This window comes from Cavia porcellus, unplaced genomic scaffold (genome assembly GCF_034190915.1).
Source record: "Cavia porcellus strain 051 isolate PalLab524CR breed Dunkin Hartley unplaced genomic scaffold, mCavPor4.1 scaffold_12, whole genome shotgun sequence".
In the NCBI taxonomy this organism is placed as follows: domain Eukaryota; kingdom Metazoa; phylum Chordata; class Mammalia; order Rodentia; family Caviidae; genus Cavia; species Cavia porcellus.
Window position 1 is genome coordinate 66,151,416 of NW_026947495.1, and position 25,168 is coordinate 66,176,583.

The window sequence follows — 25,168 nt, forward strand, 5'->3', positions numbered from 1 at the left end:
CCCAAGAAGTGAAAGCAGGTGTCTGTGGTTTATTAATATGGACCCCATGGCCAGAGCCACATGAGACCTGTGTATCAGAGCAGTGTAACTCCACAGCACACTTCGGCTGTTACCAGGTTAGCATACACTCATTTTCAAAAATTTTTTAAGTTATGCATTTTCATTTTATAAAATTATATTATAGTACCACTCCATAAGGAAAAATCACGTACATCTCATCCCAAGAACTTTCTACATGCAGGGTTTCCAATATTACCCTGTATTTAGTTGCTACAGCTAATTCTCAGGGTACAAGTAACTTCTATCTTGGGTTTTCCACATAACATTAAACTACAACACTCCCATGATTTACCATGAAGCTACAGCCAGGACACTTGAGTGGCTTTACAAACCTCTTTTTCATGAAGGCCAACTTCCTCACTGCTGTCTGCCTACTTCTCTCCCAGCCTCCCAGCAGCCAGCCGACCCTCCTGAGATCTAAGTGACACAGGATCGCAAACCACTGTTACCTCACCTGCCAGGCTCTGCCTCCCCAACGCTGCCACCAAGTATTTCCATTTTCCACCAATTCTAAGCAATTATATAATGAAAAACTATAGACCAAACGAGACAACAGTTATGGCATTTTTCTCTAATTCTGTATTGTTTTCCTAAGAAAGGTTTCAAACAGAAAACCTTCTTGGGTTCAAAGATGGTGTAATGCTGTTGGTGTAGATTATAAAATTGTGCTTTAAAACTCATTTCTAAAATACTTAATAACAAGGGTTTTATCTGTACCTTTGCAAGGTATAAAACTACTGTTTAAAATTACTGCAAACTGAAAAATACAGAAATTTTCCCAGTGCTTTTAAAAATATTAGTGGAACTGACTACATTTCAAATGTTTGCTTAATACAAGCAAGTGATCTTTTGTGACTTGTTTTCTGTCCTTACAGTCTAGTGTCTTAAATATTAATAAACTGTCTTAAATATTACTATATTAACTTCCACCTTCTCCTAAAGTTTGATGCTAAAGAGAAAAACTCAAACATGAAAAAGCCAAAGGAATTCTGTTGACTGGCTCTCTGGAACAGCCCTAGGCACTAGAATTGTCTTTTGGCTAAACTATTTTCGGAGTGCTAAATTCATCTGAAAACTCCACCTTAAAATAACAAAGGTTTCTTCCTCAACATCTCTGCTTTTCATTCCTAAATCTTCGGTGTACCTATCTTCAGAGCCACAGATGCCCTGTTATCTGTGAGAGGTATTACTCTTCTACAAATGGCACAGATGAGAAATCACCTTGGGCTAGAGAAAGCACTAAGTACAAGTTTCATTGTGAAGTCCGGCTTTCTTCCCACTAGTAACAAACTGGTTCCTCACCTTAAAAACAATGTTAATGACACCTACCGGAAAGCGCCACTGTCTGTGTCCATAACTGTATGTAAAACCCTCACACAGAAGGTAATATTGTTAGCTATTAGCCTCTTTGCTTTAGCCATTTTTTCTATAGCCCAACTCCTTCTGTCCTCTATGAAGTTCGCCTCACATTTCCCAGTAAGATTTCTGGGTTTTTTAAGGAAATCCCTGAAGTATCTGTTGTATTCAAAACTTTAAAACACAGAAATAAAAAGCGTTTTATAAACATTTTAAAACAACTTCCCATTTCCTTCTTGAGAATAATTTCTTATTAACATGTGTTATGTAACAGATACACTGAAAAATAAATTTTAAGATTTTCAGCAATTACTTTACCAGTAATAAGTTCTGAAAATATTTAAAAATTTTAACCAATAATATATTATGTACAGTTTATACAATATGAAATAACATTTAAACATATAAAGTTTAAGAACACTCTACAGGACCTGGGATTTGGCTCAGCAGCATGAGCATCTATCTGGCAAGTGTGAGGTCATGAGTTCGATCCCCAATACCCACCCCCCTCAAAAAAAGAATAAATAGAAAAGAAGCACATTAATAGAAATCATGATAACTGGGGAAAAATAATTCATTAGCATGTGCTAGCTATATGGTTCCATTATGTTCTCCAAAGTTCACATGTTGTAAATTTAATCCATAGTGCATCGGTGCTAGGAGGTGGAAATTTACCAGGTGGCTGGGGCAGACAGAACCCTCAAGCAGGGGTTAATATCATTACTGAGAGTGGATCTGTGGGGAAATGTGAGTCACTGCCATCTCTCATGGGCTCTACTGTCCTTGCACCTACTACCACTGAGTGACCCAATAAGAAGGCCTTTACCACATGCTAGTCTCTGGTAATGGGAGACATAAATCTCTAGAATAACTCAGTCTCAGGTATTGTTACAGGAGAACAAAAAGGATTAAGCATGGAATTTCAGCAGAGCCATAAACTTTAAAATAAATGTTAAGTAAAGCAAAGACACTTCCTTGGCACAAAAACCCAGTTACATAGTCAAGGCACATACAGCTTTAATGTATGCAGAAAATAATTTTCCTTAGTATGCAATATCAGTAATAGAGACCCAGTAAATGTGTGAGTATTTCCAATAAAAGTGATGCAAACTGAGGTTGATGCCCAGTAAACAAGTTTATTTAAATCCATTGGTGACTGTGCTTTGCCAGATTTTATTATAAAACAATTTCAATCACAACACCTTGCTCAGTTAATTTAAATATTAATTTACTACAAAACAGTTCTAGGCCCAATTCATAATAATGTAACCCTTCAAATGGTTAGATTTATATGTAAAGTCTTACTCTGCAGATGAGTTTTTAAAATCTATCATTAAAATATTTGTGGGCCAAAATGTTTGTGATTATCTACTAGTCTTTCATAGCCAGGCTGATTTCAAAGACTACATGAGAGAATCAGCAAGTATGTAAGGACATATCAGGCAGAAACACAGACAGAGGGAATGTCAAGCATCCAACCTGCTGAAAGGGTATAGAGATCAACAACTTCCCTACAATGGAACAAAAGCATATGGATGATCTAGAAATACTATTTGCAGTATTAGCAGTAATTACTGCCACAATAAATGAGAATAACGCTACCACATTTCAGTGAAGTGGTATTGCCTCCTACCAAAAAACATGTGAAGTCTAATTTTTAGCTATCACAGCAGCAGCCATATGCAGAATATTTGCATACCACATGAGGTCTGATGCTGCCAATTTTAACTATGGGAAGTGACTGATAACTCTCATGTTACTACTTAACACATAGTTTATCAGAGCCATTGATTTCTCTTGCATTAAGTTTTCAGTGATAGGAATAAATAAATATATGTCAGTTTTCATGGATTTAACATAAACAGTCAATTTTATAGTCATCTTTATCTTTAAAATTTTTTTTTTACATTTTCACCAAATTTGCAAGACTAAAGATAGTACGGTTCATGCTATGTAATCAATATGTGTTATGTTTTTAATTCTTCTAGGAAGATACTCAGTAGGAATTTAAAACATCATACCACATAATACGGGTGCATTCATGTTTATTGCATACAGTATGTAACAGCAAAATCTTGGGAACAACCAAATGCCCATCAACCAAGGAATGGATAAAAAAGAAGTGGGTTTTTTAATATAATGAAACACTACTTGGCCATAAGGAAGGATAAACTTGAAACGTTTCTAGGTGATTGGATGCACTTTGGGATCACATTCTTACGTGAAGTAAATTGGATGCACATGTGTAAATACCATGCTGTTTCTTTGATATGAGAACCAAAAGGGTTACTAAGGACCAAAGTGTATAGGAAGAAGTGGTTCAAAAGAAAGGAAAACTAGGGAGAGGAGTGAGGGGAGAAGGAAAGATGGGGAAAAGATACAAAGATGAAATGGAAACAAAGCTTTGTAAATGAGGACTGGAAGAGGGATTAAAGGGATGTGAGGGGACTGGGAAAAAAAGAGGAAATGGGATATATCATGTATTGGTACAAATTTCCTATGACGAAAGTGATCTTTGTGTATATATCTAAACTGTACTGTGTACCAGTAAACTTAGTAACAAAAAAAGTGTTATTACATAATTAAATTTCAAGAATCATTTTAATAAGGAAAATAGATCATTCCATAAATTGTGATCTATGAAAAAATGCAGGAAAACACTATGTGTGAATCAATCAATTAACTTGTAATCCTAATAAAGAAAGCTGAGCTGTAATGAAGTTTATCTGTTTTTAAAAATAATCTCACTACCATCATCACATAATATAAATATAAATATTGGCATCATCACCTCTCTTCTCCAATTTCTTTATCCAACTGAGCTGGCCTAACCATCATTTCAAACATGTGCTTGTCAATACACTAATTCCTTTGCCTCTATCTTTGACTACATATTGTACTTAGCAAAGTAAAAATGCTACACGAATCCTAACACTCATGTTCTCTGTGCCTGCACTTCAACAGCCAGAAATTGCTACTGTTACAGGCAGCTCAGTTAGTTAAAAATATTATAGACAGTCAGACAGGGCTGAGCCCTCAAAGGAGCCAGAGCAGAAGTTCAGATATCTGCAGCCTTGGAAGAGAGAATCACCTCCCACTGTGAACCAGATCTCAAGACAAAAGGCAAAGCAAATACAACCACAGTCCAAGTAGTTCTCTATTAGCCTAAGGAAGTCAAGCATCAACATCCTACCCCCAACAGGAAGAGTCACTGCTGTTAAGCCGGTCCTCTTACTAAGTGACTTGCTCCCCGATTTGTTCCTTAATTTAATCCATTTTATCTGAGCAATTAATCTTATTGGTTGACCACAATTCTGTCCCGCCTTATGCCCACCTTGCAAATTCCCTTTTTCCCCACCTGTCATGGTTTATGTCTGTGGGCCCCAGGCCTCATGAGTTTGCACTGTGCATTTGCATTGTCTAGTGCTTGGATTGATGGTGTCAGTGCTACACCCACCTAGGGGTGGAGCCAAGATGTAATGTAATGGCAGGTAGAAAGTGTGTCTTGCTTTTTGCTGGTTCCTGCTTGCTGTTTGCAGCTGCCATGAACTGCGGCCCAGCCATGCCAGCCTGCCTTGGAGCCAACTGAGTACGGATTGAAACTTCCAAAAACGGTAAGAAATAAACCTTTCCTTTACCAACTTTGGGCTTCAGGTATTTTGTCTCAGCGACGAGTAAAAAGTAACTAAGACACAACCTCTGACCCATCTAACCTCATGATTTTACTCTATAAAAGTCCCTGGAAAAGACAGTGTCCCTGGCAATCTACTCAGGACCCCTCTGTCGCTCAGGCAGAAGCTTGCTTTCTCTCAGTAAATATATTTCATTCTTAACCTCCGTTGTTCCTTAAATTCATTCTTTGATTTTAGAGAACACAAACTCATACTGACATATAGTAGGTCGAGTTTCATTCCCCTATATCAATACCTGGCAAACACTACTTATTAAAAAATTATTTTGTGATCTTCATGACAGCCCCATTTGATAGGAAATGTCAACATTCTATGTTTACTGATGAGGAAAGTAGATACAAAACTTTCTTTCCAAGGTCATGTTTCTTGAAGAGCACACACCTAGATAACCTGGACTCAGAACCTGAGTTTTATATCACTATGTTATCCCATTTTTTTGTGGTTTGCAAAGATAATCTCAAACTGTCTAAAGCTTACTTGGGCTTATGAGAAGCGCTTTTCAACATGAGTATACAGAAAACGTCACATTTAATTAAAGTATGTTCAGAAATCTTAAAAGTGTATGTGGTTTTCATGGATTAGAGTTCCAGTATTCTGTCTAGAATTCAGCATATTCTATGATCCAACTCCTACCTTCACCTTTTTTTTACTATGACACCCTAATGCTCTAGTTCAAAGGTCAGCAAACTATATAAACAATAAGTTAGTTCTGATCCATCACTCATTTTTGTACACAAAAGTTTAACTGGAGAAAAGGCCCACACATTCATTAACACGTCTGTTTCTGCATTTTTCCTACAATATTAGAGGAAAGCAGTATTGGTTTATAAAGCATAAATATTTGGCCTTTCAGAGAAAAAATTCACCCACTAAAGTAGGTCTTCAGAGTTTCATTCAACAGAAGAAAATATCACAGGTATCATGAATTGCGTGCTCGGCTTTTCCCAAGCACTAGACTTTCAAAAGAAGTGTCATGGTCCCTATTTCAATTAGCAAAAGAACGAAGAGAAGGAAAGACAGAAGGGAAGAAATAAGACAGCAGGACTCAGGTAGGAATAATCACTGTAAAAATATTACTTTAATTCAGTTATCTTGTATAAAAGATACTAGTTAAACATAGTTTTAGAATCCAATTTGAAAATGTCTAAAGTTCACTTTGTAATGTAAGTAAAAATTCAGTCAGTTACCTAAGAAATTATCAGGGAAAAACAATTTAGAATTAAAAACATATATTTAAAATCAGATACCTACCTGCATCACCTTCTGTTGAATCTCTTCTAACTGTGTGCGCTTGCTACGCTGCCTACAGACTTCCTGGTAGCGAGTATACTGCTCTCGGAGTGAATCTAATAATTTCATAACCTGTGGCTGGGCAAGCAGTTCATCATCCATAGGAGACCATGAGACTCCTCCGTCAGAGCCATTAAATCGACGCTGCTGTAATTCGGATAACAATTCATGTCCTTTACAAATGAAAGATACTCATAATTAATGCCCATTAAGAAATACATTTCTCATTTCTCAATCTGCTAAATCCTAGTCCTTTGCTTTAAAAACCTATTCATGTACCAATCTACCTACCTGCAGGTCAAATGTAATACAATGCAATTAGCACAAAAACTGTACAATATGCAAATATCCATGTATAAGATATATTATGCTATACATATGCTACAGAAAATATATGAAAATGCCTTATCATATACTATAAATATGTATGCCAATTATATGTTATATAACATAATATATGTATGCTATATTTGTAGCATTTGTATATATGTAGCTATAAATTTTCTATCCATTTATTGCATTTTTTATTGGTGGATTCATACTCAGGACATTGTGCCAATCAATGATGTCTCATGGCGCAAAAGTACACTTTGGGATTTCCATCTGGTGGACTAATCCAAGCAGTATGCTGCAGGATTTCAGTACAGATCCATATTCTCAATTAGAGAACTTACAAGAAAGGATGACAGTGAGGTGAACGCAAGATAAGCATGAATGGAGAAAGTTTTTATTCCTACTATAAAATAATATTTACAAAACCTTTGCAACCTAACAGCTGTTGACTCATGACAATCCATAGTAGTCTAAGAACTTTATTAAATGTGGTTCAACTATAGAAAATTATTATAAGAAATGCACATACACCGGATAAATTAAAATTAACAGAATGGGCAACAAAATCTGGAGGTACATACAAAACGTAAGTTTAAGAAATTTTTCAAGGATAAAATTGTTATGATTACTATTTAGATCCCTAAACAATATGCCGATATTAAAATCTCTTCATTTTTATTTATAAAATATCTTCCTAACTTTAAATGTCTTTTTATATATAGAAATATAACTTTTATTATGACTTAGAGGTATTTTAAGTTTTTTAAAAAGCATCCACATTGTTCTAAACCTCTCCATTTTATAATCTTCTAATGCCTGCCTTAAAAATTAATGGCAAACAGAACAAGGCATATAAAGTTAACTTTAAAATACAAATTTTAAAAGCTCCTTAATTGAATGGCTTAAAATAAGAAGCTTTCAGAATGTTAAATATATACATGGAATTATGTTTTAAATATAGAGTAGTACTTTTACTGATAGTCTATTGCAGTTCTATACATAAATTAGAGATTACAAGTATTTCTTTGTTCTCTAAGGAACTATTCACACTGGGAAAATTTAGGACAAATGAATCAATGCAACAAAGATATTCAAAAATGTTTTTACTCTTCATTACATTTTATCATTGGAAAAATACCTGTCAAATATTTGTGCAAATGTTTAAAATTTATCTAAATCTTTGCAAAAACTCTGCACATACACATAAAAGGCAATAATATCAGAATACATTTATTTTCTCTTCTTTGACAACTGTTACCCATCATGTGTTCCTTATGCATACCACTTTCATTAGAGAAACAGCGCAAAATAATTATTTCAAAGAATTTACACACTCTGAAACCAAACTGCCTGGGTTCAGGTCCTAACTCTAGCATTTACTGACTATCTAACCTGCACAGCTACTGACTTCTTAACCTTTTAATTCTTGAGCGTTCTCTCTTAAAATTGAGGTGATAACAGGACCTACTTCACAGGACAGCGCTGAAGAGTCAATGAATTAATGTATGTAAATGTTTAAAACAATGCTTGGCACACATTCTGATTAGAATTATGAGTTGTTATTAGAAAAATGTGATTTCAGGGACTGGGGACTTAGCTCAGGGGTTAAGCACCTGCCTGGCAAGTGCAAGGTTGTGAGTTCGATCCTTGGTATGAAGGAAGGACGGAATGACGGACGGACGGACGGACGGACGGAAGGAAGGAAAGAAAGAAAGAAAGAAAGAAAAGAAAGAAAGAAAGAAAGAAAGAAAGAAAGAAAGAAAGAAAGAAAGAAAGAAAAATTTGATTACAAATAAAATTACCTCCACTGGAAAGAATTCCAATTTGCTCATATAGAATTCCAAAACAGCTACCAGAAAACACAGAGCATGCAGCACAGAGTACTCATTGCTTGCAAGGTCACTGCAGTGTCCTAGGAGTTTTTAGACAGTGACCATACCATAGTGTATCTCTGGTTTCCCCTTTAAACCTGCTCTGAGGCAAGGTGAGACAGCTTAAGACTTACTTGATCTGGAACAAGCTATTTCTGTGGGTTTTTTTTTTTTTTTTAAATCTCTAAGCATTTGCTTTCTTAGAGAAGAAAATACTATCGCAAAAGGTTATTAGAACAATGAAATATGAAAATACAAGGCCTGCCACATACTGGGTATTCAACCATCTTCATAATAACTAAATGAATTACAATTTTTATCTCTGCTTTACAGAATAAGAAACAAGTTCAGGGCTAAGGATACAGAGCGGTGATAGAGGACCTGCTTAGCTTATGTTAGGCCTTGAGTTTAATATGCAGTACCAGAAAACATAACAAAGGAAAAGCTAAGTCAAAATATTTCAAGGGTAAGATAATGTGTTAATAATTTTTTAAGGCTACAAAGGCTATTAATAAAATGCAGTTAGCTTAAACCAAAAAGAAGTAGCAAATTTTTCCTCAAATTCCTGTCACATGTACCACATCGATGCTGAGTCAATGGACCAACCAACACAGCTGCTTTACTGGATTGTTATTGCTAATAGTAGTAAATATGGATTTTCATCTTACCTGTCTGAAGAACTGTTTCAGGATCAACTGATGGAAGAAAGTTTAAATCCACGGACCTGGCAAGCACCAAGAGAATAATTTTTGAAAATTAATATTTGTGCCTGTAAGAAATTCTTTATGCATAGGTTCAAAACAGAAATATAAATGCATGAAAACCTAAAACATTCTATTTTCACCACATTAATTTCTCCCATGTATAAAGAAGTCCACCTAAATAAACTAAATACTAACAGCCAAAGAAATATCAATGTTACAAAACAAATTTAAAAATCACACTGTTTGAAAATAGTAAACTGCTATCATTTACAGTATTTTCTAATATATATCGAAGGAATCACTATTCACACTTGTTCAAAATGACATTTCTAACAATACAGCAACCCAGAAATACACATTAAAAACTATGCAGGAATTTTCTACTTGTCTATAGCACCTTTTGTTAGTTATAAATATGCTCTCTACCACTGGAGTGTGGGTGTATGTGTGCACACACGTGTAAAAATACATGGAAGCAGTTACACTCTTTCTTCCTGAGTCTAATCAAGATTCCTTGTGTAGCTGAATATCTGCCTTATTTTCTTAAAATGCATAGGGGAAAAAGAAGATTAAGGCGAGATAAGGAGGCTGGCCAAGCAAAGCTAAGTAATATGCTGCTATAAGTGGTAACTAATCAGCCTTGAAGTAAATGCTTCACTTCTGTCAATTGATCTAAACCCTCACCTCCTGTGTAGCCTAGATGCTTCCTGGGGGCTGACATTAAAAAGCTGATGAAATTTTACAAGAGTGGGAACTTCAGTATCTGAGTATAAAAGAAACTAAGCAATAACACTGAGCACCTTGAAGAAGGACTCAAAAATACAAGATGTCATGTAACACTTTAGGGTAGACATGGTGAACCAGCATTTTCCAAAGTGTTTCTCAAAACACAGAATAAGATATTTCTAGTAAAGAAAAGGGGTCCTCTGCCACATGAGGATGGGGCATTCTAATGAAGCACTTAATTAAACAGAGTTCTCTTCTTCGTGCTTTCTCAGAACCCTTAATCTGTAACGCTTTGTCATTCTCAGGAGGAAAATACAGTTGACATCATTACATGCTGACCATGGACTCATTTTCTGTTTTTGGATGTTTTTCCTGAGGAATAGAATATGAAACATCAAACTTACTTTGATGGACTAATCAGAAAGCAAAGATATTTGACTAACTTCTACTGATTTTTATAAAGTACTCTGTGTGACACCTTCAATTCCCATGTGTTTACAAGAGCTGTACACATGCACATACCCATGTTTAAGGATTTGCATTTTCACGTGGTATCTACAGAATAACAGTGCTCGTAACTGCTTAAGGTAATACTAGACATACATCCAAGCTATTTGTTTCCACATTCTGACTCTGGTTTAATTAAGATATAGTATCAAAATTATGATCCTCTTACATCCTTTTTACCTTGTTTTTGTTTACTAATATGTGACTTATCTGGATAATGGAATAAAAAGATACATTTTACTAAGGGCCTACTCTATATACAAGATACAAAGGAGGTAGAAAAGGATGCCTGTTGATTCCTAGTAAAAACTTTCCTAACAAAAAATCATTGTCCTACTGATCAGTAATGAAGAGACCAGAAAGAGCTAATGTGCTTCCTAAACTACTTTTTATCAAGAAGAGAGGAAACAAAGCTGCTTGATCAAGAGAAGAAGAAAAATTGATAATGTAAAATGTATTGGAAACCTATTAAAATGACAAATCTAAGTAATTACATATAGAGAATATTACTCAACAATTACCCCACCCAGTATCATAAAACAATAAATTCTTTAAGTTAATTCATTCTACAAAGGATAGAGGAAGCCCATCAAACTAGGCATTTAAAGTGCTAATATGTTTAAATAAAGTTACAATCATTTATTTGAAGTTGAAACCATTTTCATTTTACCAGAAAAGAGAATCACAGAATATAATATTTCATTTTAAAAATGTTCTTATAACTTAGTATTTTTCAGTTATAAAAATGTAAATATATTACTATTCATCAAAAAGTAGCTTCTATAAAGAAATGCTGATTCAAATTACAATGTTTTATACAAAAGGCAAATTTTTATGAATACTGTATATCAATCTTGACTGGAGACTTGTTTATCATAATTCTTTTAGCTTTCACTGACAAGTATCTTTTACTAGATTAATCACAACGTTGCAAGAATACCATTATATGCCATGAGCCACCTACCTTTCTTTCTCTTGCTGATTTCCTTTATCACTACCATTGTTAATCAAAGCAAGTTCATCTAATAATGAAGTAGATTCCTTTGTAAACTTCTCAAAAACCTACAGTACAAAAGTTAATTAACATTAGAAAATAAGACATTAATAGGATTTTTAGTTAAGAGCAACAGAATTAGTCAGGATTCCTTCCATTCCCAGGAAGTCACTTAGTACAGTTCAACCACCACAGTAGAGAAGTGTACATGACAAGACAAAACCACATCTTTTAACAATAAATTTAATGGAAAAATAATTTTTTAAAATTTAAATATACTAAAATATTATTTTTATTCTTCATTCAGAAAAGCTTGCTTGTTCTCTGAGTGAAATAAGTCACAAAAAGTATCACACGGTTTCTCAAAGAACCAAACTATAAATAATTTACAGAGCAAAACACAAGACATTAAGAAAAATAATCACGATGTATCAAAATTGGTCCCTGGTACCAACAAAAAAAAGCATCAAGATGATCAAGAGTAAAAATGACCAAGATGCAATACTAAATATTTGTCAAACACTGAGTGTAATCAGTGTAGCTCACAAACATATGCTATTAAAAAATTATTTTAGGCTTTTTGGATAAGCATAGAGGATAAAAAGAAATTAGTTCTAATTTTAACCCAATTTCTTCAGATATTTCTAAAAAAAAATTGGGACAAATCTGTTTAAACTTATTTAATGAAGTAGAGATACCTTTGATATTGCTGTAAATATGACAGAAACAGAAATGGTCATCCATTCAGAAATAACCATAAAACCATTATTCTCCCAAAATATTAACACTTAATCTAAACTGATTTAAAGCAGTTCTTTTAGCGGTTCATTAAAATTATGTCCTACTATGCACAGTAGCAGTTTGCAGAAGTCCAGACAAAAAAAAAGATGCATACATAGAAATGAAAAGTGTATTATGTCAAACTACTCCTCAAATTGACATTCTCTGAAAAGCATATATCAAACAGATTACCTCTGAAGACACTGCCTTAGCCTGTCATTCTCCTTAAAACAATTTACAACTTTTATCAATGCTACTGAAGACAACAGGTAACTTTGACGGGTACAACTGCAATACATTGGGTATTGTTCCAAATGCTTTAAACGTATGCTCATTTTGTTTTACCCACAATACACTAGGTAGGACTATTATTACTACCATACTAGAGGTGTAAAAAAGAGGCACAGAGAGAGTGAATGCATCCTGAAGTCATATACCCAGCAACTGGCATCACGATTCTAATCACATCATCTAATTCCAGACTATTTGCCCTCAAACATTATCCTATGATGCGGTACACAATGAATTTCTCCATTTCTGTGAAAAGGAAAATATTCCACATTTTTTGTTGATCATGATAAAGGTGTTAAGATGTGTGATCTATATATAATAATATTTTATCTCATTGAAATGTACTAACCAGCCTCTTATTTAACCAATCCATGTGATCATAGGTGAGGCTCCCACCAAAATCTTCTGTTAACTGGCATGGCTCAATGTAACGAGTCAATTTATTGGCAGACACTAAAATAACCTAGTGGGAAAAAAAAGAGACATTTATTAAAAAACCACTACTAAAGTCTGTGAAAGCAGAGTTAGGTTAAAATACGCAATATTGATTCAAGATGTTAACATTTTCATTTAGTTAATACAATAATATCAAAAAATCAATAAACTATTACTATCTGCTAGAAAGTTTATTAACAAGCTTTTGAAAATGAGATACTAGCAATTCAGCTGAAATATTTAAGTTTTTAATCAATAGTAATGCTTTTTTGGTAATAAAAATCAACTCCTTAATGTAATCAGTAAAGAATTTTCATACTACATTAAAATTAGTTGTATCCACTAAAATCATAATGAAATATTTTCTTAGTCTGATCCTACAGAAATAGATAGCCTTAACATCTACACTGTGATATTTAATACCACTTCTCAGTAAAGGAATCAGGGATCATTGGACAAAGAAATATATATGATGAACTTGGAACCTCTTATCTAGAGTTTTTTTTAAAGCTATCAAAGACCACACTCATGCCAAAAGGGTCTGAAAAGGCCTCCACTGACTGAAGATATGACAATTTGCACATCAATAAGAGTAATAATTGCCATGGACTGAAACATTCAATATGATTAAGCCAGTGAGCTTACCTCTAGACTAACACAGTACTAAAAGCCAGCAAATCAAGGGAAAATAAGCTACTCAGTAAACAAATGAGCCACGCATGGTAGCCATGCCCGTAGTCCCAGCGCTCAGGAGACTGAGGCCAGAGGATCACCAGGAATTCGAGGCCAGCATGGGTTACATAAGAGATCAAGGCCAGCCTAAACTACATAATGAGACCCTGTCTCAAAATACAAATAATTAATTAATTAATAATAAACACGAGGCAGTTTATCATTATAAAAGTATTCCAGATAGTAAATGAAGGGCTAAATAGAATAAATTCATCATTCTCCAACTGCTAATGAACTAAGGAATCAAGAATATAGCCAGACCTAGGAACACATGCCTATAATCCCAGCACTTGGAGGTTAAGGTAGGAGGACTTCCGTGTGTTTAAGGCCAGGCCTAGCCTACAAATTGAGTTCAAGACCTGGCTGAATTACGTAGACAGATCCTGTTTCCAAAAAAAAAAAAAAAAAAGACTCTATCACTAAATATCACAGCTGCTAACATTACAAAAAAGAAGACCACTATTGCAAGTCTTGTGCTCAAAAAGCACCTTGACACTCTATAATAGCCTTGGAAAAAAAAATCAAATGTGAATATAATCATGGTCTAAATTCAACTACCAATGCATGGAACACAGAAGAATACAAAAAGCTATGCTCAGTGCAATCTGCAGATGATGGGGAACAGAAAAAACAATCTGATCTAGCAAAAGAAAAACACTGTGCTAAAAAAGGGAGAAGCCAAACATGAAAAAACTTCATTCAATGCACTAATACAGATCCCCCAACCAATAATTAAGGATGACATAATCTTTTCAAGCAAACATATAATAACTAAAAGCTTGCTTGTGTATCAGTCCATAAACAAATCCTTGGTAATTTTCAAAGAAAGTAACATGACACTATCACAACAAAATTTAGCTAAAAATCAAAATCATTAAAAAGATTTAAAAACCACATCCACGTAGGTATCTTTACACTTAAGTTCAACCACCATAAACTATGGTTAAGCCTGACCCATTCTCACTCACTGTCCACAACCCATCCGACAGTGAAGGAAACTGCAGGTACGACAGTTTATCTGTTGTTTTGGTATGCAACCCTAAAGCATAAAGACTCTTTAAATAATGTAAACCAAAGCTATTATCTCACCTTAAATTAAAAGAAGTAATTCCTTAAGAAAGAGCCAACTCATTTCACATTTCTATTTGATAAATGTTATAAAACTGTTTACTTAAAATGTTTAATAAAAAATAAAAATACAAGAAACTAAAATAATTCAATATGAAGCACTTGTTACAAAATCTTTCCAGTAAGAAAATGTCAGGTCAAGGAAGTTTACAAGGGAGTTTTACAGCGTAAAGAACAGATTATCTTACTCTTAAAAGCTTCTGGAGAACACAAATGCAGGGAATCATTCTAAACTCAGCTTCTGAGACATTCTAGAACAACACTGAGACCCAAGGACAATTCACAAAAGGACCACAATGAACTGTCAAGCTTAAGTGCCAACATCAAGTGATGTCCCTTCCTGCCTCTGGAAAATGGTACAGGCTGGCCAACATGTAACACGTAATGACAGACAACTGCTCCTAAGGGGGCAAACCAGGTCCGCGTGAGCAGACCGTGTGAACCCCACTCTGCGGGGAGACTTCACAGAGGGGCGCAACTGCGCAGAGACGGACTGGACAGCAAGTCGGCGGCACAAGAACTGCCGTGTCCCAGAGCTGATAAGGCAGGACAAGACCAGGAATCCCGCACTAACACAGCAAACCGGTGTCAGAGTTTGCTGAAGGAGGAAAAACGGGGGAGGGGCTGGGGATGTGGCCTACGCAGCAGAATACCTGCCGGCATGTGCAGTCGGGTTCACCCTCAGCACCACACAAAAATTATGACAGAAACATCATGGGATTTGTTTTAAAGTCCAGCCTTAAATAGCAGTAATGATTAAATTAAAACCAAAATTAGAAAATAAAGGCCTGAGGAAAAAAAGATGGTGGCTTGCTGGGAAGCTGGATAGACAACCTCTCCAGGGAAAACAGCCCAGATGCCAGAATCTGACAACATGGAGAGGGCCAGATGAAGGGCTGAAGACCGATGTGTTCACTGAGACCTGTCCAGCTCTATGCTGGGCGCACCGTGGAGTCAGACAATTCAAGGTCGTGCTGAAGCTTTGGCTGTCTTGATAACGGGAGTTCGTGAGTCCCGGGCTCTTGGCAGGAGGACGCAGCACGGTATGGAGTGGAGCCAAGGTAGAGAGCTTTATTGGCTCCCCGTGAGTGCTGGAAATTGGGACCCCGCTGCGTGGGTGGCTGACTGGAGACATCTTGGAGTAGGACAGAGCCCCACACCACAGTGGCATCAGTCAACCACCCCTGGCCCAGAGAGGACTGGAGGGAGCAGCTTGGGCTGAACCGCACTGCTGGTTGGGAACCAACAGCCAGGGACAAAACTGTTCAGAACCTGTGACAGTGTGAAGTGCTGAAGGCACTTGCAGGTTGACTGGCTTAGGGGGGAGGGGCCAGCCCACAGCATCCCTGCGCGCCACCTCAGATATCAGCAAACTGGAGACAGCAGCAAGCCCCCGGCCAGCACACTTCAGAAAAACTGTAAGGAATACAGAGACAGCCTGAGACCTCCTCCACACACCTGTCTGAAAGAAACCAGAAACATGAGAAGAGCAAAGGATAAGACAAAACCTCCAGCCTCTGAGCCTGGGAAAATAAGCCTAAGACAGGTAAATACAGAAGAGAACCAGTCAGCAATCATGCAATATTAGCTACATCATCAGCAGACATAAAGAAATACATTCGTGACTTCATAGATGAACTGAACACTGAAATCTAACCTAAGTGAGGCAAGAAATAAAAAGGTTAATTAAAGAAATGCTAAGCACCTCTCAAGAAAAGAGGGAAAAATGGAGGAACCCAGAAAAGGAAGAGAAACCTTTGGTGAAGAATATAAACAAATCTAGAATACCCTCTTTAAGATATGGGCAATTCTTTTGAAGACAGCAAGAGACATTATAGTAGCCATTGTTGATCACCTTGTATTTTGTTTTTACATCATATACTATGTCTATTCTTGCTTTAACTGACTCCATTTTGTTTTGTCACATTTGGTTTTATTCTCTTCAAACAAATAAGAACTGTATGAGTAATAAAACCTAAAATGTATAATTGTTATTATAAAACAGAGAGGAAAGAAAGTGCTCTAAAGGATATAACTGCATGTATGTTTAAGTGTGTAAGACAGATAACCATATTACTAAGTTTTTGTTGGATCATTGAACAGAACTGTTTGCAGTCTCACTGTTTGAATGTCTACTTTGTATGCTTTAATTTTGTAACAGGAACAGTGACTTCTAAGATGACAAATGTAATCTACCAACTAGTGATTTCTTACTGTTTGTTTTTTTTTTTTTTTGAAATTCTGTATTACTTCTACCCTTTTTTGTTTTGTTTTTCTCTTTAAATAAAATTCTTTAAAAAATAAAAAAAGAAAAGAAAAGCATTCCCCAAACACATATTTGTATCCTACTTATATCTAATCCATTTTCATACTATGATACTAAACACAAAAATAATACAATAACGAAATTGCCAAGAATTCTAAAGAAAAAGCTCCCATAATTATATAGCTGACAATCTTTAGTGAAAGGGCCAGTAAGAAATAATACTGTGAGCTAGACATTATGGTGCACATCTGTAATCTCAGCATTTGGGAGGCTGAGACAGGAAGACTGCCAAATTTGAGGACAGTGTGCACTACATACTGAGTACAAGGCCAGCCTAAACTACATAGCAAAACCCTCTCTCAAAAAAACAAAAACCAAACAAACAAACAAACAAAAAACCCACTGTGAATCTGTAACAGCTAAATCTTAGAAACAACCCAAATGCCCATCAACCATGGAATGGATAAAAAGGTGGTATTTTTAGACAATGGAGTACTACTCAGCTAAAAAGAAGGATAAGCTCAACACTTTTATAGGTAGATGAATGCAATTAGAGACCATATTTATAAGTGAAATAAATCAGACTCACATGTGAAAAACATCGTATTGTCTCCCTAGGGTAAAAAACTAAAAGAGTAAATAGGATCCAAAATGTACAACAGACATTATGAAAGCAAAAGGGGAGGAAACTTTTCAAAAGGAAGGAACAACGGGGATGAAGGAAAGGAGAAAAGAAAGAAGGGACAAGATTTTATATATATATACATATATATATACACACACACACACACGATAGATGATTATACTACTCTCTGTTCATCAAAAAGAATGGTTTGTGCTTTCACTATCTGATCATTTTTTCATATCTTATAACCTGAACAACTACTTTGAAGATAATATGCAATCTATTAACCATTATTAATCTATCACAGTTTTGAAATTCTGAATCATCATTTTTGTTCTTTTGTTTAAAAAAAAAAAAACCTCTGTGTATTACAGCAAAAATATTAGAAAGTACAGAAAGCTACATGTGTGTAATAACAAAGGGTTACATTAATTCAAATATAGTTTTATATAGTCAGTTATTATCTTCCTCAAAACATTCAACTATTCATTGACATTCTCACCTATGTCATTATCATATATTCTAGCTTGAAAGCAAGCGATTCCAAGCTGGTGGCATCACTCAGCAGGAGAACACTGGCCTAGCATGCAAACAGCACCACAAAAATAAAAAAATAAAAATTCCTTACTTACAGGGAAGATGAAAACACAAACAGCAATTTCATTCCTTTTCTTTTCCTCAAAAATTATTTTAGAGAGAAAACTTCCCAAAAGCATTCAGCGTTTCTTTAGACTGGCCCACCATAACTCTCACTTCCACCATCCTCTTCATTCTGGGGTATTTTCACAGACCGGAATAAAGAGGTACTGTGCAGAAAGCGTAAGCTTTTCTTTACAAAGAATTTGCTGCATTATTCGTATTACAAAATCCTGAATATGAAATGACCTTTATAATATCACTTTTTTTCACTTAACAAGTGATGTTTATGACTTTTAGATCACTTTAAAATACTTATGTAAGGTACAGAGTGGGGTGGCAAAAGTGACATACAATTTAGATTTCTCAAGTTTCCCACTGCTGGGACAAAATACCCAACACACACAGCTGAAAAGAAGTTTAACATGGCTCACAGTTTCAGAGGCTTTAGTTTCATGGTTGGGGGCTGCTCCAAGGCAGAAACATCATGGTACAGGAGCCTGGAGGAACAAAACTGCTCAGTTCATGTTGGCCCTGAGGAACAGGAGGACACAGACAGGAGACCTACACCCTCCTCCACAGGCCCTGCCCAGCGACCCAGCTAATGGCCACACCCCCTGACTGCAGTGACTGTACCAGTGGATCAACACAGACAAGAAGAGAACTGGTGGTGTCCTGCAAGCCAGTCACCTCCCCAGGTGCCTCGAACCCTAGTCAAGCTGACAAGTAAGCTTAACTATCACAGTTATCTACTTTCGTGTTAGATTGTGAGGCTATATTCAAATTATAATGAAAATGATACTAGGACATTCAAGCTGGACAGGGGCCTATTTTCATGACTTGGGATTTGAAATTCTTTTATACTTCTTTAAAAACTGGCTTTTAAAAACCTGATTTTTAAATTTCTCTTCTAAACAGTTGTATGTAAGAAAAAGTTTGCAACTCTGGTCTTAAGAGATAACTTTTGAAGTATGTACAAAGTCTTTTATACTCCATAAATTAAAAAACCAAATTTGATTTACTCACACTTTATACTATCTTTTTGTCATAATTTCTGAACGCTAATGACATCATGATGTGTTATGTAACAATTTCCCTGCAATGAATACAATTTATACATAAAGGGACAGATAATTGTCTTGTGGCAAATTTGATTATTATCGTATTTATGCTCCTTAGATTAATAGATCAGTGAATCTTATGGTTAGTCACTGGCCAGTGATTCATTTTAAAATGTATAACAGATAAAGCCATCACAATGATTATGATTTCTATTTTTTAGAGAATGTCCCGTGTACTGCTGCAAAGAATGTATATTCTAATGTTGTTGAATGGAACACTCTGTATATGTCTATCAAATCTATTTGTTCACAGGTGTGATTCAGTTCTCTTATTTCTTTGCTGATTTTCTGTCTGGTTGATTTGTCCCTTGGTGTCAACAGTGTGTGAAAGTCTCCTGTTATAATCGTGTTATTGCTTATTTGATTTTTCATTTCTATTAATACTTGTCTTGTATAGCTCTCAAATATATATGCTCTGAAATTTGGTGCACATATATTTAAGACTGTTATCTTTTCCTCTTGAAGTTTTCCCCTAACCAGTATGTAATGACCTTCTTTATCTCTTCTGATCATTCTTGGTTTGCAGTTCACATTGTTTGTAAACAGAATAGCTACCCCGCTTTTTTGGAGGAGTTCCTATTGCATTAAGTACTGTTTTCCATCCTTTGACTTTCAGTCTGTGAGTTTCCTTTTGGGTTAGATGGGTTTCTTGTAGACAGCATATGGTTGGATGTTGTTTCTTGATCTATTTTGCCAGTCTGTTTCTTTTAATTGGTGCATTGAGACCATTTACATTAATGGTTTTAACTGTTCTATATTGGTTTATTGTTGACATCTTTCTGCTGTTGCATCTTTATCTTTCCGTTCTATTTAATTGTCTGCTTTGCTTAGTGGTTTTTTCCTAAGTGTATCTAAACTGTCTTTCTGTATTCTTTGTAGGGTTGGCTTGGTGATCGTGAAGTTCTTTGTCATGGAAGTATCTTATTTCTCCATCCATTTTTAAGGTCAGTTTTGCAGGGTACATCAGTCTAGGTTGGGAATTATTTTCCTTTAGGATCTGAAATACTTAACTCCATGCTCTTCTTGACTTCATTGTTTATGCTGAGAAGTCTGCTGTGATTCTGATAGGTTTCCCTTTATAGGTGATCTGTCTTTTCTCTCTAACAGCTTTTAATATTCTACTCTTATGTTGGATTTCTGGGATGATGATTATTATACGTCTGGGAGTAGTTTTATTTTGGTTATGGCTATTTGGAGTTCTATATGCTTCACCAATCCTTATGTCAGTTTTCAGTCTCATGTTTGGGAAATTTTCAGCTATTACTTCTCTAAATATCCTCTTGATACCATTTGTGCTGCTCCCTTCTTTTTCATTTATCCCTATCAATCTTATGTTGTTTTTCTTTGCATCATCTTGCAGCTGTTGAATTGTTATTTCCTGATTCCTTGTTATTTTTAAGAGATCTTTTCTTTCCTGTTCACTAGCTGCAATCTTGTCTTCAAGGTCTGAAATTCTATCTTCACTTTCATTGAGCTGGTTTTGACAATTTTCAATGAAATTTTTGATTTCCTGTATATCTCTGAATCTGCTTCATGTATTGTTTGTTTCTTATATTGTTCATCCAGGATTCTTTTTGTTTTGTTCCTCTAATTTTTTAACTGTGTCTTTAGATGTGTTCAGCATTTCTTTCATTACTTTTATCATTTCTTCTTTTACCTCACAGATTATTTCTAGTTTGAATTCCTTTAAAGCTTCCCAGAATTGCTTCTTTGTTTCAGTTGCTATTATTTCAGGTGTATGGCATATATTCTCTTCTATGTACATAGCTCCTAAACTTTCTTGGGATGGGCTGGAGGTTTGAATTGTATTCTGGTCTTTCGTTTTGTCATTTTCCTATATTTCCCTGTTTCAAATGTTGTTCCAAAGCTTCCCCTGGGCCTGTTGGAAATGGTCTTCTATGCCCTTGGCTCCTAGGACTCTGGCCACCCAGTTCCCCAGATTGAGAGAAGTTCACTGCACATGGCACAAGCAGGCCCAAAACCTACGGAGCCGAGTTTGGCTGGAAGCTGGGAGGTTCCTTGACTACTGGGAGCAATAATCTTAAACTCCTGGGGTTCAGGATGGTGTGCAAACATTCACCTCCAGTACCCAGTCCCAGGACTGAGGGTCACTGGGGGTGGTCCAGGCAGGCTGAAAACCTAAGAAGCTGGAGCCGGTCAAGTGTGGCAGGAAGCTGGGCAGTTCCTTGCCCACTGGGAGTGATGATCTTAAACTCCCAGGGCTCAGATGTTGTACAGATACTCACCTCCAGCCACTCAGTTCCCTGGATTGAGAGAGGGTCACTGGGGGTAGCAGAGGCAGGCCCAAGACCTGCAGAGCCAGTCGAGTGTGGCAGGAAGCTGGGAGGCTCCTTGACCACTGGGAGCGATAACCTTAAAACTCCCGGGGCTTGGAATGGTGAGCAGACACTCACCTCCGGCCACCCAGTTCCCATGATTTCTATCCAAATGAGAAATCTGAACTACTGACAGATCTCCCATTCACTAGTAAATTGGTAAATATTTAAAATCTTTAATGTAATATAATTTAAATAAAAACACTGTTTATTTTTTAGAAAGGTATTATTTAACAGAGGATTCTGTTTTTTAAGGAAATAAATCCTCTGGTTTAAAAAAATGACACTGGAAAACATGTTTTTTTTTTTAAACTCCAATTTCAGCTGGGCTTATGTGCATACCTAGAGTCCCAGCATACAGAGAAGCTGAGCTAGGAGGATCACAAGTTTGAATCCTACCTGGACAACTTAGCAAAATTCTGTTTCAAAATAAAAAGGACTATTGATGCAGCTCAGTGGTGGAACACCCCTGGAAAAAACTACTACTACCAAAAAACAAAACAAAACACAAAACTCTGATTTCTGCTTAGCATACAAAATTTAAAGATATTAATATGACAATTAAAATACTAAACATCAAATAATAGATTCTATTCTGCAGGGATACACTGTTGTGTATGATATCATTAATGTCCAAATTCAAATTTTACAAAATATCCTTTATTCATATGTGTCAGAGAAGTTACCTAAATCTTGAAAACAGGCATAAGATATTAAATACTGGATGTTTTTTCATATAATGCTGGCTATGCAGCACTGACTGGCTTTGTATAGACTGATCAATTGGTATTGACCTCTGTAAAGACAGGTTAACTTGCAGATTTTATCCAGAAGAAATTCAAACAATTTCTGTTTGGTAAAACTGATCAATTTTGGGCTAGCAGTGTAATAGATAACCTCAAATTTTACACAAGTTTCTAGAATACATTATAGTATTTGGTTATTAAAAATGCAAATATCTGGTATCTATTCAGAGATAAGAAAGACTTATAAAAACTATAAAGGTTATCAATGAGAGACGAATATACAATGGCCAAAGAATAACAGAAATGAACAGAAGTTACCTAGAAGACAAAATTAAGATAGGCAAGAAAATGAAAGATCATGTGAAGAAAGGATGTCACAAAAATGACTGCTGTTTAACTGACGAACACTGTGAATAGTTGATAATAAAAGCTCGTTAAACATAAACTTATCAGGTGAATCTATATTCATGCTAACAGCAACATGTACCACAAAGTTAAAGGTTTTAAAAATATGTACAACACAAAAACACAGGCTTAATTATAATGGCCCTTTTTTTTTTTTTTTTTTTTTTTTTTGGTATCAGGGATCAAACTCATGACCTTGTGCAGGCCTTGTAGACGCTTTTGCTGCTGAGCTAAATCCCTGGTCCCAAGGAAAATAATTTTTAATTAAACAAGCATCCATGTTGAATGTAATTACAACTCAAAGCTCTAAGCATCATTTAATGGCTGGTGCTTAACTGTCCCTTAAAGCAAAATATGTTTAGTGATAAATTAGCCAGTATTTAAAATTACTCTCATCTCTAGGATAACAGGCTTTTAGTAAGTGCCTAGTGTTATTTAGTTGGGAGAATACTGCAGCTGAATCTCTTCAATGTCTAAGAAAAAATACACTTTTACAAGACACTTTAATTCTTGCACTTAATAACAATCTGTGACATCACAGTAAGGCAGATAGGAATTCTGCCTTCTATCTTATCCTCCAAGACACAAGGTCCTTAGCCACTATTAATTCATACAGCAGAAGGCCCATCACATCTCTGAGCTGACGCTTAGGCTTAAACGGGAAATGGCTCCTCAGGAAAGGCATTTTCTCCCTATTCAGCATTCACGGCTTTAGTTTTTGAACTGCTGGCCCCTGCACACTTCCATTCCCTTAGAGGAACACATCCTTCCTGCTCCTGGCCAAGAACTGCAGACCTCACAGCCTGGCTGGGAGCTCACTCTCTGTGCTCCTGACTCCTGAGGAACCTTCAGGCCTCCTGGCTTCAGCTTTTACTTTCTGTCCTTACTAAACCTTTATCTCTCTGATCACTGGGATGCAGCTCAGCACTGCACCGTCAAGGGAACACATTCTCTTCCTGCTGTAATCTAGCAGCCAAGGCCATCTCCCCTACATTGCTGGTCCTCACTCATCCTCTAAGTCAACCAAGTAGGAAGTCTACCAGCAAGGAAGTCACAAAATAAAGGGGTGGGAAGGGGGAAAGGGAGCTCCTACTTAGGATGCAGCAATCTGTAACACTGCCCAAGAAAGGCAACACTAGAGAAACACGAAGGCCTCTGGTGCCTTAAGGAAAAGAGTAACAACAAAAAGCCCAAAATGAACTCAGTGCCTGGTTAGAATACTTAGTACTTCCCACCCACTGCTGAAAGCTTAACAAAACACATAAATACCACTTACCTCAATCTTTATTGTCCTAAAGAAGATACCTAGCATTCATAGCAAAATTACCAGGTACCCACAAAAGCAAGTAAGTAAACAACCCAACATTAAGAACCATAGTAAATAATATAACCAGAGTAAGATAGACCAGATATTGAAACGATGAGGTAGAGAATTTACTGCAACATAATATCACAAGATAATCATCCAAGAACAAATGAAGCCATTCAGTAGAGATAGGAACTAAAATGGGTCCTACTGGGACTGATTTCTGGACACACAGCCCTCCCACAGATAGCAAAATTTACAGATACGTTTCATACATAACAATGGCACTGTATTTGCATATAACCTATGTATATCTTCCTCTATACATTAAATCATATCTACATTATTTATGATACCTAGTAAAATAAAAGCACTATGTAAATAACTGTTACACTATACTATTTGGGGAATAATGACAAAAAAATCTATATTCATTGCAGAAAGTTTTTTAAAGATATTTTTCATCCAAAGGAAAGATATATTTGTGCCATTTTGGCATGGAAGCTTCGCCACCTTCAGTATACGTTTAAGTCTAAGAAGCCAACAAATCAAACACTTTGGAATGTGTGCTTCTGTAAAAACTGAGATGTACACATTTAATTTCCACGCGTCCTAGTGAAAGACAGTTTACACAAGAAACACCCTGCAACTTGTTGTGGTTCCCTAATAAGAACTCCATGGAAGAAGTGTAACTCAATGTCCAGAATGACCCTGAACTATTACAATGTGCAGAAGCTTGGAAACAACTATGTGGTGCTTCACGGTGCCCCATAGGAATGAATGGAAGGAAATGTGTATTTGTACCATTTTGGCACAGAAGCTTCCAAA

At 36.0% G+C, this 25,168-nt stretch overlaps 1 protein-coding gene across 1 annotated transcript in view; it reads right to left on the reverse strand.

Moving 5' to 3' along the window:
* Positions 1 to 25,168, reverse strand: part of Sestd1 (SEC14 and spectrin domain containing 1) — a 110,270-nt gene that overhangs the window by 31,328 nt on the left and 53,774 nt on the right. The window contains exons 6-9 of the mRNA XM_063259381.1: positions 12,954 to 13,067; positions 11,504 to 11,601; positions 9,271 to 9,326; positions 6,360 to 6,571 (exon numbers count right to left, since the gene is read on the reverse strand). Of these exons, the coding sequence (XP_063115451.1) occupies positions 6,360 to 6,571; positions 9,271 to 9,326; positions 11,504 to 11,601; positions 12,954 to 13,067 (480 nt within the window). The remainder of the gene's footprint in view (positions 1 to 6,359; positions 6,572 to 9,270; positions 9,327 to 11,503; positions 11,602 to 12,953; positions 13,068 to 25,168) is intronic.